The sequence below is a fragment of the Carettochelys insculpta genome, chromosome 6 (genome assembly GCF_033958435.1).
Source record: "Carettochelys insculpta isolate YL-2023 chromosome 6, ASM3395843v1, whole genome shotgun sequence".
NCBI lineage: Eukaryota > Metazoa > Chordata > Testudines > Carettochelyidae > Carettochelys > Carettochelys insculpta.
In genome coordinates, this window is record NC_134142.1 from 18,906,503 (window position 1) to 18,921,320 (window position 14,818).

General features: G+C 45.2%; 1 protein-coding gene across 5 annotated transcripts in view; it reads right to left on the reverse strand.

Annotated features, from left to right (window-relative positions):
• The window catches only part of CEP170B (centrosomal protein 170B), an 83,249-nt gene that overhangs the window by 40,570 nt on the left and 27,861 nt on the right, over positions 1-14,818 (reverse strand). For all 5 annotated transcript variants that reach the window (XR_012645885.1, XM_074996390.1, XM_074996386.1 and 2 more), the window contains 2 exons: positions 2,805-2,918; positions 1,592-2,068 (listed from right to left, as the gene is read on the reverse strand). Coding sequence is in view for 4 of the 5 variants with exons in the window: in XM_074996390.1 (XP_074852491.1) it covers positions 1,592-2,068; positions 2,805-2,918 (591 nt within the window). In the remaining variant the exon portion in view is untranslated. The remainder of the gene's footprint in view (positions 1-1,591; positions 2,069-2,804; positions 2,919-14,818) is intronic.

The following is a 14,818-nucleotide window of genomic DNA, read 5'->3' on the forward strand; positions in this document are numbered from 1 at the left end:
AGAATGATGAAAGGGTCACAAGAAGAGGGAGGGGCTGCAGGGTGCTGGCTTTGTGAATATGGTTGGTTTTTGGTTTTGTTGTTATTGTAAAATTAATTATGCATCAGGGTATCTAGAGCTTTTCATGTGCATCATTTTGTTCTTTAAATCAAAACAAATACACGTAATTATTTTACCATTCTGTGCAATTTCATCGTCTCAAAGATTATCTTGCTATGCATCATTTGTTGCAGGACAAAAATTACCCCGTAGAGCCAGGGAAACAAAGAAGACAAAACACAAAGCCCTGTAGATTGCATTCATGGACTCAAATCAAGATGATCGAAGAGCAGTAGGCAGATAGAATTCATAACTGAAGTGCCCCAGACTTCTATTTTCTCTCCCCCTTAGGAAGGTTATGTAAACTGGCAGCTAACAGTGAACTGGACTTACAGGATTTTCAATTTTAGGTGAAGGATTATGGCTATAAAATTCCTAAAAGTTATGTATATGGCTTTCACTCATTTCTTTCCCCTCCAGGCAAAGGTTAACTTGGTTATTTTATCGAAGGCTCTTATTACACTCTGCTTTGCACCAACAGTAGTAAACTTATAGTACGGAATCTCTGTAACATTTAATATCGCTCTCCACCTCATTTTACTAAAGGGAATCTGATGCATCCAAGGTATAGGTGATTTGCTCTAGGAATTACATAATCAGGAGAACTGGAAAAAGACTGTGGCTGCGTCTCCACGTGCCACTTCTTCCAGAAGCAGCACACTAATGAGCTATCCGGAAGACGCTAATAAGGCGCAGATGCAAATTTTCCACACCTCATTAGCATATCGGCATGTGGTTCATACTTGGGGAAGAAGGGGTTTCCAGAAGGAGGGTTTTCTTTTGGAAGATCCCTGTGGGTCGGGCAACTCCCCATGTACTTCTGAGTCCGGAAGAGCTTCTTCTGGACTCCGAACTAGGTGCTGATATGCTAATCAGGCATGGAAAATTTGCATCCATGCCTCATTAGCATCTTCGTTAGCTCACTAGAGTGCCTGTGTGAGGTAAGAAGAGATAGTGGTTTAAAACCATGCAGTTGAAAGGAAAACTGCACTCGTTTTGTAAATCCAAGGGGCCCCAAGCACACAGGTAAAGAACTTCTCAATTTAACCCTCAGTCCTTGATGTGGCCCTTCAAAGACCTCACACTAGCTCTTTCCTCAAGAAAAAGATGGAACAAGGAAATGGACCTTTTGTTGTGCCCCAAGCACAAGTAAACTTAGTCTGTCTTGGACTGAGCAGAGCAGCAAGTTCTCAAGTTAATGGGCTAAGAACTCTGCTCTATATGTTAAACTCCTGGGGGTGTGTAAAGTGTTTCTTGAAATTCAAATGCTGCCCAGCTCATAAGCAGAGCTACGTGTACAGTTTCTATTGGTGGTGCATATTTGCATATGCTTTGGTACACAAAGATTGGAGGGAACACTAGTTCTTACCCTGCAGGCTTTGGGCTGAGAAAAATGGACACACTTTTCTTTTGAAGGGTAACTTCTTCCCCGCTTATGCTATCTTTGGAAGTCAAGTCCATGGACTAGCCAGCATGGGAAACAGCAGCTTACCTTTCAGTGTCCTCACATGAACCGGCAGATCACTCTTTGTACTGTACGCATCATCTCCCGGAGACTGCCTTCTCATCAAACTTGGGTCATTCTGAACCAGCCAATCAGCCACTTTGCTCTCCGCTGATATCATCTCTGTGTGACCCACGTCCTTACTGAGAGGTCTTCTCTGTCTGAGTGAAAACTTAGTTATGTGATCCTTTATCTTTATTTTACCAGGGGTGCAGTCATCAAATTCGATGGTAAAAGAGGCATGGCTTTGCACAACGGGGGGCACCACAGCATCAACGTCCTTCGTTGGGATTTCGTGGACCTGTGTTTCAGGCAATTTTGCTGGCTGCTGGAATTCTTTAGTTGGGATTTCAAAGTAACTGGGCTCTCTTCTGAATGCATACAGAGACGATTCCTGGGAATCTCTGTAAGCAGGAATGTTACCATTGATCTCCCCTTCATGATGGGATATCTCCTTCGTCCTTTCTATGGATACAAGCAGATGGAAGCAAATAGCTTATACGCACCACTTAGTGTTAAATGAAAAGCCTTAATGACTACACATGGTAATTGTATAGTTCTGTTGGTCGTATACCACCCACATCACAGAGAGCCTGACCAAGCAACATGACTAACATCCATTAGGTATGGTTTGTTCTCTCTCCCACCACAGGAAAAATTGTGTGTGCTGTGGGCTGTTTGGGTGGGGCTTTTTAGGTTATTGGATTGGTTCCCTCCTGACTTTGTAGGGTCCTGAGATTCCTGTGGGACTTCATCCCAGAGTTAATAACTTATCCAAGTTTACCCTTCAGTGTGATTTCTTAGCCCCTGATCCTGCTTGACCACTTCGCTTTACTTCATACACATGAGTGATCTCCAAGATACTACCTGTGGACATGAAGCTCAGATGAGAGCTTGACTTCATAATACATTAGTGTCTTCCCTGGGATTAACAGAAATCAAAAAGGCCTGGTGAGTTGGTGGTCTCGGTATTTATTTGAACTTCTGTGACGGCAACTTTCATTATTTTTCATTTCACACACAGTCAAGTAAATGTTCGTTATGTAATCTCCCCTTATTCTCATTTTCTCTTAAACAAAATAGTACAACTTTAAATTTGCAAAATGTAAACAGTCCAAGGAATTGTTGCCACAGAAATTCTGGGTGTGATGCAGGAGGAAACGAAAAGCCTCAGTTTTCTCCCGAAGACCATCTCCATTACCTGAATAATGTTCTTCTTGCCTTCTGTCCTCCTGCCTTTCTAGTTTGTTATTTGCGTCATCTTCTCCCCACCAAGAAGGCTGACCATAAAGGGGTGTGCGATAAGTAGTCGTCTCTGGGAAGGAAAGCAAGAAGATACAATGACAGCAAATATACAATCTGCTAACAGGAAGGAGCAAATGGACGGATCGAGTCCCAGTGGACTTTCTTATATTCAAGCCGTTTTCCAGCATTTCACTACAAAATGTTGGTGGGCTAAAACCACCAGTGTCTCCTCCCACTTTATTACAAACCCCAAGTTCCCGTGCTGGAGGAAACAGGGAGAAAGAAAGAAGTGGGGTGAGGAGAGGAACCGTACCAAACTCTGTCTGTTTTCTGTTGTATTTTAAGCATTACGTGCTGTGCTGCAAGCCCAAATGGTGGCATTATACAGGTTGAACTTCTCTAATCCAGCAACCTTGGGATCTGATTGGTACCAAATGAGATAATTTGTCAAACCACAGGATACCAATATTGTCTAGCATATTACCAACACTTCCACTGCTTACTGAGCTCTTAGAAGTTATTCAACGGTAAATTACAGCTAAATAATGGTGGCGCCAGGACTGGTGGCCGGAAACTAACTTTATGGGACCACGGGAAACTTGGTCACTCCCATGCTAAGTGGTCATTTGACTAACTAAAATCATGCTGGACCATGGATGTTGCCAGACCAGAGAGGCCAGACTAGAGAGGCTTACTCTTAACTCCAGAGTTAAGTGAGCTGCATTCAAGTTACTTCTCTTGTATCAGTCCAGCTTGAGTGGGAGCGGCTGCGCTGTGAAATCGCATTCAAGCTGTTGTACTGCCCTGAATTTACAGCAGTGCCACTAGGGTATATTTCACAGTTCCTGGTGGTAGGTAAAGCTGTGCATCATTACAAATCCCTTCTCAGGGTCCTGTGGGAGACCTTCTCTCCTCACTAGGCACACGCGTGGAACAGTTGTGAGCTTGGCAACTCTTCACATTAAAGCAGTACTGGCTGGGTGTGCTCCAGATTGCTCTGATCATATCCATGGCGAGCACAGCTCCTACTACCTGTAGGTACCTCTGCCAGATGTTGGCCCTCATACAACCCATGCTACTCTCACCTTGGAAAGAGAAGACGGATTCAGCGCGGGGATGGGAATTACATCCCCAAGGCCAGAGAGGCAGTGGATCTTCTGTGTGGCCACCATGCTCTCTTCAGCCCAGAAAGTTACCTCACTTGCCAAAGGCAACTCAGGCTCACAGCTAAACACATTTTCTTGACTTCTTCTATGGCACCATTTTCAAGCTACTGTCGCTTAGACAGCACTTATGTGATTTATGCTTTAAAACCACATACTTGAGAGGAATCGTCCAATCACCTCGGCACTGATCTATACTGCCAGCACAGTATGGAAAGGGGTAGGAAGCATTCTTATTGCTGTGGTGGCTACAGGATATACAGCAGACACCCCCCCCCCCGACTTACGTGGATGCTGTGTTCTTGGCAACCCTGCATAAGTAGAATTTCCGGGTAACTCAGGGAGTTACCCCTGAGCAGCAGGGAGCCCGGTACCAGGCAGCAGCTTGGCTCCTGGCTCCCCTCTGCTGGTGGGACCCAGAAAACTGACCAGCACATCGCTGGTCAGCTTCCCAGATCCCGCCAGCCGAGGGGAGCCAGGAGCCATGAGCAGTTTCCTCACTCCTGACTCTCAGCTGCCACCACTGACAAAAATGGCTACTGCCCTGAGAGGAGCAGGAAATCGCTCCTCTCAGGGACAGCAAGAGAGTCAGGCTGCTACCGCTGACAGGAGGAGTTTCCCCACTCCTGCCAGGGGTGGCAGCTGCATTAACCTGAGACATGTGCAACTCAGTCCTGCATATCTCGGGGGTTTACTGCGCCGTTAAAAACTGTGTCTGAAGGAAGAGTTAACCCTCTCCCTTCCACAAACCTAAACGACCCCATTTGGAATATTATAGAATATTTTAGAAGAAATCAGACTGAGATACTGTTAAATCCAGAACACTGGCTTTGAAAGGGACAGACCTACTACAGCTAACAAGCAATCCTGTAGCGCCTTAAAGACTAAAACAAGTCTATTAGGTCATGAGCTTTCATGGGCACAATCCACTTCTTCAGAAGACAGGAGCAGCCTCTTAGAATTCTGGGTTTATATAGCGGGTGAGGGGAAAGGGAGGTGAAGGAAGAAGGAAAAAGAAGGCAGGGGAGTATCACTAGTAGGACCAGCAGAGAAAGCAAATTAAATTAAGTAGGATGTGTCCCATTCCTGAGAACATCAAAGCTAGGGAAATTATCCTTGTAATGCATAAGATAGCTGAATTCTCTGTTGAGGCCTAATTTAAGTGTGTCATATTTGCAAGTAAATTCCAATTCGGATGTCTCCCTGTGTAATCATCAGCCAGACCGCCAGGTGCTCGTACACCTGCACATCCATGTGATATATGCCGTCATGTACCAGCAGTGCCCCTTTGCCATGTACACTGGACAAACCAGATAGTCTCTGTGCCAAAGGCTGAAAGGACATACATTCGACGTCAGGAATTGAAATATATATAAATCTACAAGGGAACACTCTAACCTCCCTGGACATTCACTAATGGATTTAAAAGTAGCCATTCTTCCACAAAGAATTTTACCACAAGATTACAGAGGGAGACATCTGAATTGGAATTCATTTGCAGACCAACACAGCTACCTGTCTGAGTCCTAATACACTAATTTTGTTTTAAAAATACAGCATTCACTCACCACAGGCCTTTCCCAAGGGTTTGTCTGCATGTTTGGAAATTACACACATACAGTCTCTCATAGGACTACAGATCGACTGAGGCTGAAAATATTTTCTGCACTCTCTCTGTGTTTAAAAGAAAACTACATACCCACTGCTCCTGTGGTCCTTTAAAGTTCAAAGCAGGATGATTTCTCACCATGAATAAATTGTAATACTAAGCAATAGGTATCACACATAGGCCATGTCTACACTAGCCCAAAACTGCGAAATGGCCATGCAAATGGCCATTTCGAAGTTTTGGGCTAGTGTAGACGTAGCCATAGGGTCTTGCAAATCGCTTCAGAAAGAACTGACCCAACCATTTATAATATAAGAAGGGCTATACTGAGTCAGATCAAAGATCCATCTAGCTCAGTATCCTGTCTTCTGATAGTGGCCAATGTTGAATGCCTCAGAGGGAATGAGCAGAACAGGTTATCATCAAGTGATCCATTCCCTATCAACCATTCCCAGCTTCTGGCAAACACAGCAGAGCATGTTGACTAGTAACAGAGAGGAAGCCGTGCTAGTCTATACACTATCAAAACAAAAAGCAGTCAAGTAGCACTTTAAAGACTAGCAAAATAGTTTATTAGGTGAGCTTTCGCGGGACAGACCCACTTCTTCAGACCATAGCCAGACCAGAACAGACTCAATATTTAAGACACAGAGAACCAAAAAACAGTAAGCAAGGAGGACAAATCAGAAAAAGATAATCAAGGTGAGCAAATCAGAGAGTGGAGGGGTGCGGGGGGGAAGGTCAAGAATTAGATTGAGCCAAGCATACAGACGAGCCCCTATAGTGACTCAGAAAGTTCCCATCACGATTTAAACCATGTGTTAATGTGCCGAATTTGAATATAAAAGCCAGCTCGGCTGTTTCCCTTTCCAAAACGGTGCGATAATTCCTTTTCAGTAACACACATACCTTGAGGTCATTGACAGAATGCCCCATTCCATTAAAATGTTGACTAACGGGTTTGTGGATCTGGAGTGTTTTGATCTCTGTTTTGTGCCCATTGACCCTTTGTCTAAGGGAGTTAGAAGTCTGTCCAATATACAAAGCATCTGGGCATTGTTGGCACATGATGGCATATATGATGTTACATGCCCGTTCTCTCCTGCAGACAACCTCCCAACCTCATGAGGATCCTCACTAACAGCCACGGTCTATACCCTGGGAATACCAGTCCTGGAACCTTCCCCTGCAACAAAGCCCACTGCCAGCTTTGTCCACATATCTTCTCTGGAAATACCATCACTGGACCTAACCAGGTTACTCACAGAATCATGGGCACTTTCTCATGCTCCTCTACTAACATCATATATGCCATCATGTGCCAACAATGCCCAGATGCTTTGTATATTGGACAGACTTCTAACTCCCTTAGACAAAGGGTCAATGGGCACAAAACAGACATCAAAACACTCCAGATCCACAAACCCGTTAGTCAACATTTTAATGGAATGGGGCATTCTGTCAATGACCTCAAGGTATGTGTGTTACTGAAGAGACATTATCGCTCCATTTTACAAAGAGAAGTGGACGAACTGACATTTATATTCAAATTCAGCACATTAACACATGGTTTAAATCGTGATGGGGACTTTCTGAGTCACTATAGGGGCTCGTCTGCATACTTGGCTCAATCTAATTCTTGACCTTCCCCCCCACCCTTCCACTCTCTGATTTGCTCACCTTGATTATTTTTTTCTGAGTTGTCCTCCTTGCTTACTGTTTTTGGTTCTCTGTGCCTTAAATATTGAGTCTGTTCTGGTCTGGCTATGGTCTGAAGCAGTGGGTCTGTCCCACGAAAGCTCACCTAATAAACTATTTTGCTAGTCTTTAAAGTGCTACTTGACTGCTTTTTGTTTTGATAGAGCAAAGCATGGTTTTGAATCCCGGCCCATTCTGGGTAACAGCCATTCATGGATCTATCCTTCATGAACTAATCTAGTTCTTTTTTTAATCCTGTTATAATCTTGGCCTTCACAACCTCTTCTGGCAAACAGTTCCACAGACTGAGTGCGCATTGTGTGAAGAAACCCACTGCCTATTGATTTCATTTGGTGACCCACCTAGATCTTGTGTTATGAGGAGGAGTAAACAACACTTCCTTGTTTACTTTCTCCTCATCACTCCTGATTTTACAGACCTCTATCCTACTCCGCCCCGCCCCTACTTAGTCATTTCTTTTCGAAGCTGAAAAATACCACTCTTTTTAATTTGCCCTCATATGGAAGCTGTTTCTTATCCCTTGTCAGATGCATAGCTGAACATGATTTGTTGGGGAAGAGTCAATGTAGCTTATGTAAAGAAAAACATGCCTCCCCTATCTCTTAGAATCATTTGAGGGGATTAATAAGCATATGGGCAAGTCCAAGTTTACTCAGACTTTCACAAGGCCTTTGATAGAGTCCCTCAGGATAGGCTATTAAGCAAAGTAAGCTATCATGGGGTAAGAGGGAAAGTCCTCTCAAGAATCAGTGACTGGTTAAAACACAGGAAACAAAGAACAGGAATAAAGGGTTATTTTTAGATACAGAATTACTCAAGGTAGTTAAGGCCAAAGGAGACTGCAGTGAGTTACAAGGGGATCTCTCAAAACTGGGGGACCAGGCAACAAAATAGCAAATGAAATTCATTACTGATAAATGTAAAGTAATGCACATTGGAAAACATAACCTCAACTATACATATAAAATGATAGGATGGACATCAGCTGTTATCACTTAAGAAAGGGATCTAGCAGTCCTTGTGGATAGCTCTCTGTAAACATCCTCTCAATGTGCGGCAGCTGTCAAAAAAGCGAACAGACTGCCAGGAGCCTTGAGGAAAGGGGGAGATAAGACAGAAATCATCATCCTGGTGCTATATAAATGCACAGTACACCCACGCCTTGAATACCACATGAAGCTCTAGTCACAACATCTCAAAAAAGATAGATTAGAATTGGAAAAGGAACAGAGGAGGGTAATAAAAATGATTAAGACTATAGGCCAGCTTGCATATGAGGAGTGATTAAAAGGACAGGGAGTTTTCAGCTTGCAAAGGAGATGACTAAGGGGAGATATGGTGAGAAGAAAGTGGACAGAAAAATGTTACTTACTCTTTTGTACAACACAAGGATCACGCCATGCAATTATTGAGTATTAGATTTAAAACCAATATAAAGGAAGTACTTCTTCATACGATGCACATTCTCCCTTTTCAACTCATTGCCAGGGGATGCCAAAACTATAAGGGGGTTCAAAAAAGAATTAGATCATTTCCTCAAGAATAGGTCCATCAATGGCTGTTAATCAAGGCAGCCAAGGATGGATGTCCCTAAACCTTGGACAGCTAGAAGCTGAGAGTGGACAACAGGGGCTGGATCATTTGATGACTGCGCTGTTCATTCTCCTTATGGAGCATATAGCATTGGCCACCATCAAAAGACAGGACACTCGGGTAGATGGACCATTGGTCTCACCCAGTACGGCCTTTCTTATGCAATTGTAAGGGGGAATGAAAACCAATAAGAAAAAAAGGCAAAAAGAAATTCCGAAATTGAAAGGCTGGATCATCAGCCCCTTCTGCCTGTTGTTTTATGGTGCTCCAATAGCCTTAAGAGTAGCAGACGGGTAGTCTGGGGTGACATAGATGGCACAATGCCCAGTGTAGGGTGTATATCAAAACTGGAAGGAGCACGGTCAGAGGACACTGCTCTAGGTGGCCATTCCAGCCCGCGCTTGTCAGAGCAGTCTAAAGCCTGCTCTAACTTGCACTGACAGGACTGGAGCCAAATAATGCCCCTCATCTTCCTGCAGGGCACCAAACAGCACTCAGAGTCTGCCCACGTGGCTCTGACAGCAATACCAGAGGATTTTAAAAGTATCAGGTGTTTAACCTTTACTAGCACTTATTTTGGGGTTCTACTGTTGTCCCTGATCAACCCATGAACAAGGGAAAAAATTACAACTTCTTTCAATTTAATGTCCCAGAAAAATGCAAAAGGCACAGCAGGGAGGTGTGGTATTTCTCTCTCTTTCTATGTCTGGCTAAAATACTGTAAGGAACCGTTCACTGTCAATCACATTTTAGCTTCCAAATTAAACCCTGTTTCAAATAAGAAATTACATCAAGTGACCGGGAGTGCACTAAACTACAACTGTAACCAAAAGGGCCAGATCCTCAGCTGATGTAAATCTGCAAGGGTCCACTGACTTCAGCAGAGCTACGTTGGTTTACCCCACCTGCGAATCTGGCCCCAAATGCAGAATTTCTTACATTCTGTGGGGAATTATGGATAAGATTTTGCCTGCCCATTATACATACCAATCATGTCAGCTACAAGTTGCCTTAAATCCACAGCTTTTCTCCTTTTTCCCCACAGGGCTGTTGGGAATGCACAGAAACCTGGGAACTGTCCCAACTGCGAGTCCCATGAAGAGCATAAATGGAAAATGACTACTTAGTCATTTCAATCGTATTAAAACCAGCCTGACTGAGAGCAGCTCACTGCCACCCCTCCCGCGGTCAGGCCAATCTGTCCAGAGAGTGCCAACTCATTCAAACTTATTTCTCAGCTCATCAATTCGGCTCAGACAGCTCGCAAAACCATTCGTGTAGGTGACGGAACTGAGGTCAGTATGAGCATTCGGCTAGATAAATATGGAATTATCGGTGACAGCATAAGAGAGAGGCAGCTCCTGACAGGCATGTGCGCTGCTCAGCAATTTTCTCCTGCAACGGTGGGGGGGGTTACTCTTTTTCACCTTTTGTTAACAAAGTGATTTCAAGTCAGGCAAGGTGGGTCAGGACCAGAAACACTGAACAGGGGAAAGAGGAAACTGCACCAACGCAGCCGCGCTAACAGCGTCTCACTTCCCACATGCAGCTGTGATCCTGGTGGGGTTCCACCTCTCTGGTAAAATAACTGAGAGGGTTCCTGGCAGGCTCCTGGTTTAGTGCCAAAGGCTGCTCCTTTCCCTGTAGTCCAAATAATGCTTAACATGACAAAGGAAAAGAGACAATAACCGTACATTCCTTTGCTGACGAGAGTGTTTGCTAGTCATAAGCATCGATATCTGCACTGCCTCAGCCAAGCCGTTTTTGATTCATTATTTATAGTACAGCTTCTACCGGCAGAAGGTGTAGTACACCGAGCTCATGAAGGGAAAAAAGATGATGATCTAGTGCAGGCGTGAGCAATAATTTCTGATGGGGGGGACAGTCCAAGAATTAGGAAAGTGGACAAGGGCTACACTCTTCCGTGATATTAATGAAGGAGGTTTGGGGTCTGGCGTGGAGGTTGGGTGCAGAAGGGAGGTTGGGATTAAGGACTGGGGTGCAGGAGGGCTTGTGGGAAGTTAGCTTGTGACCGAAGGCAGGAGGGAGTTGTGACCTGGAGCAGAGAAGTGGGGGGCAAGGGTTTGGGCTGTAACCAGGGGTAGGAAGGGTTTGTGACCTGGAGTAGGGGCCTGGTGGGCAGGGTCTGGGAGGGAGTATGGGTGTAGAAGATAGGGCAGAGGGTTATGGTTATATGTGGTGGGGAGCAGGAGGAAGGGTAGAGAGTTAGGTTTATGTGGGGTAGGGGGCAGAGGGTTACGGTTACGTGAGGTATGGCTGCAGGAGGAGAGACAGAGGGTTAGGGCTACATGTGATGGGGGCAGAGGGTTGGGTAGAGGGAGACTCTGGAGTGCCAGAGACAGGCTCTGGCTGAGAGGCTTACCTGGGTGGCTCCCGGACAGCAGCCCTGCAGGGCCCTGAGACAGGCTCTCTGCCTGCTGCAGCCCAGACCACTCAAAACGGTGGCCTACTTCTTGTAGCTCTCTGCGTCAGTGGCTGGAGGGGAGGAGGCGGCTTTGTGCACTGCTCCCACACCCCAACAGAATCTCTGAGGTCCTATTGGCCAGGAACCATAACACCCCCAATGGGAGCTGAGATATTTTGCAAGGAGACGGGAGTAACACAAAGCCTCCCTCTCCTTCTCAGCATCCAGAGCAGAGAGCTACATGCAGCAGGAAGCCACATAAAACAACAGCTCGCTGCTCTGGGTCTGAGGCAGCCCGCAGGCCAGATCCAGCCTGTGAGCCATATTTTGCCCATCCTAATCCAGCGTTAACATTTTAAATCAAATAATTCCTTAGACCTCTATGACTTTATCTAATAGTAGATGGCAATGTCGCTGCAGTGAGGGGTGTGGAATAAAGCAAATCCCTGGCAGTTAAGATTTTTATAAGTGAGGTAAATCTGTACTATGGTGTCTAGTTATCGACATGAGTATGCATGAATACTGGAGGGCCTTGCATCTGAATGGCTGTGCCAAACTTATTCGTATCAATTATTCAGTCAGCCAGTCTTTGATGTGCTGCAGGTTCCTTCAGACAGGATCAGATAAGATACAGGTAGTTCCATGTCTATGAAAGATGTTTCCCCCAGCCTCTAGTTCAGCTGTCACCACGACCTTAGGGTGAAGGCAGTTCAAGGATTAAACCCACCACTACATAAGCAGCAACAGCTTCCACTGACTCCATGCGAGTGGCACCAGCTTGCTCCGGTGACAGATTTGGACTCAAGAAACAAGCAGTCAAGCAAATCAGTTACACACGTTGCAGCTCCCCTTCCTCAATAGCAGGTTCTACCTCCAATCATCATTTGTATAATGGTAGCACCTAGAGATTCAGTACTGATCAGAGAACTATTATTCTAGGCACTATTCAAACACCAGGTAGGAGACAGCCCCAGCCCCAAAGAGCTTCTAGTCCAGACAGAGGAGAAAGTCACAACTGAAGCATTACCCCATTTCACAGATAGGAAAGGGAGGCCCAGGAAGAGTTTAAATGACTGTTCCAAGGAACTCTGCGGCAGGGCAGACACTGAAACCAGATATCCTCAGTGCCTCAAGCACAAGGCCTTCTGTCCTCTCCAGCACCCAGAAGTATAGTTAACCAGTGATCACTTGTGAGAGATTACTTCACAGAATTCGAAGGAAATTAAAAACCCTGGCCCTGCTTACAAAGGTGCCAATTTCAAAAGGGAGTTCTGGGCGTGCCACGCCTCTGAAAAATCAAACCATGGGCGTTCCTTCTGAGCTGCCAGCACTGGCAAGTTCAGATTACTGGAGGATTTTCAAAAAACAACGTGACGTCCTGTTTTTCAGCTACAACAAGAGTTTGTTCCAATAGCTACCTTCTAGATTGCCCAAGTACTCCGGGGGGCTGATACACATCAGCCCGCTATGACCAGTCTATAAATATGCACAAAGCCCATAGGAACAGTCATGTTAAAACCTAGCCACTGTCCTGTCAACATGGCCATTCTTAGACACTGGCTAGCGGCAAATGCTTCAGAGACAGTCTTCAAACCTCCCAAATGCAGAGTAATTGTGCAACATCATATATGTGGGGAGTTAGGTCTCCCTAATCCAGTCACTAATCATCTTATCCCATAAAGCAGGGCAACTAATACTGCTTATTTTTAACACTAGCTAGTCAACCCACAAATCCTTTTCTTATTCACAAGAATTCCCCTCTTCCTTCAATGGCATTAGCGGCAGCTCAGCACTTTACAAATGACTCTCAACTTCTTGCCAGACTGGACACTGAGCAGCCAGTTGAAGTAGTGGGAGCCAGAAACATTGTCCTCAGAATTCACTCCTCCTAGGCAATCAGAATCTTTATGCATTCCACTAGGTTTTGTCCCTCCAAATGAAAATTAAATATGGGTTAGAAAGAGTTACAGACAAGGAAAGTAGGTCACTGTGCAGAAGGTATGACATGAGATGTATTTGCACCTATTTCCAGATATCAACTGCCTATGGTACACAGGACCAGTCTGAAAACAAACAAACATAAAGCCCTGCAGATTTTGCCAGGTGACGAGCGATAAAAAGAACCGAGGTAGGAAAGTGCCTGCATCATCTCTGCATGCTGCCAAGATGTCAGTCAAAAGGCGACAAAGGAGAATTAATTCCCTTTGGGGCTTACAAACTGGGTATTTGCAACTCATTTCATGAACAGAGTTCAGGTTACACTAAGGCTAGACAGTTTTCCTCAAACAGGAGATACAGTTCACCTCCCTTCACCCTCCTCTGTGTCATGGCTAATCACCACCAAGCCCATGCCTCTGTCTGAGCACTTGCAAAGGACTCTCAAGGAGGCAAGGTGGAATATGGCACATCTATTCTATTCACCACAAGTAAAAGCAGGACAAAGTGGGACACATGAAAAGCGCCAGGGAGAAGGTTCCTGCCTGGCAGAGAAAGAGAACGAGGAAAAGGAAGGCATGTCTGCTTTCACGCACAGCAGGAGAGACAAACAGGGAAAACACAGAAGAGAAATGCTAGGCTGCTTTAATACGCTCTCCCAGCTTAGTGGGATTTTCACGAGGGCAATACAGGAGATTAAGGTCACCACATTCAGGCTGGTGAGGAGTAGTGAGGGGAAACCTTGACCGATCCACCAAAGTATCTAACCAGATACTTCTGCAAAGATTTTGTACCAAATCCACACCTCCCTCCCTCATCCCTGTCCCTGACATCCTTCCTTAACCATGTGATGCTCTCCCCAGTGCCTGCCTTCTTGCCATATACCTCTTCTTCCTTTGTTGGCCTATGGGGCCCACTCTGTCTCACAACCTCTCTCCTAGGTCACAGGTTATTGACTTATTTAAACTTTTCTGTCACTTTGGGGCTTCTAAAACCCATGACAGGCAACCTCTGCAGCTCCAAAGGAAAGCAATGCACTTTGGGCACAGCTATATGGGATGCATCATGATGCTGAGGAATGTGAAATATATGAAGAAATAGCTGCTATGGCTATTAACACCACAGATCCTCAAAGATGTGGTGTGAGGAAGAGGCAGGAAGCATCAGACAAAGCGAAGAAGAGCACAGAGCTGGGGTGGGCAAGAATGACAGACAAAGGTAATGGGGGAGAAGGTATAAAGGGCTCAGCCAAACTGAAAACAGAAGAATGGCCATACTGGGTCAGACCAAAGGTCCAGCTAGCCCACTATCGTGTCTTCCAACAGTGGCCAATGCCAGATGCCCCAGAAGGTGTGAACAGAACAGATAATTATCAAGTAATCCCTTTCCTGTCATCCATTTCCAGCCTCTGACAAACAGAGGCTAGTAATACCATTCTTATCCATCCTGCCTAAGAGCTGTTGATGGACCAACCTCCCTGAATTTATCTAGTTCTTTTTTGAACCCTGTCAAAGTCCTGGTCTTCA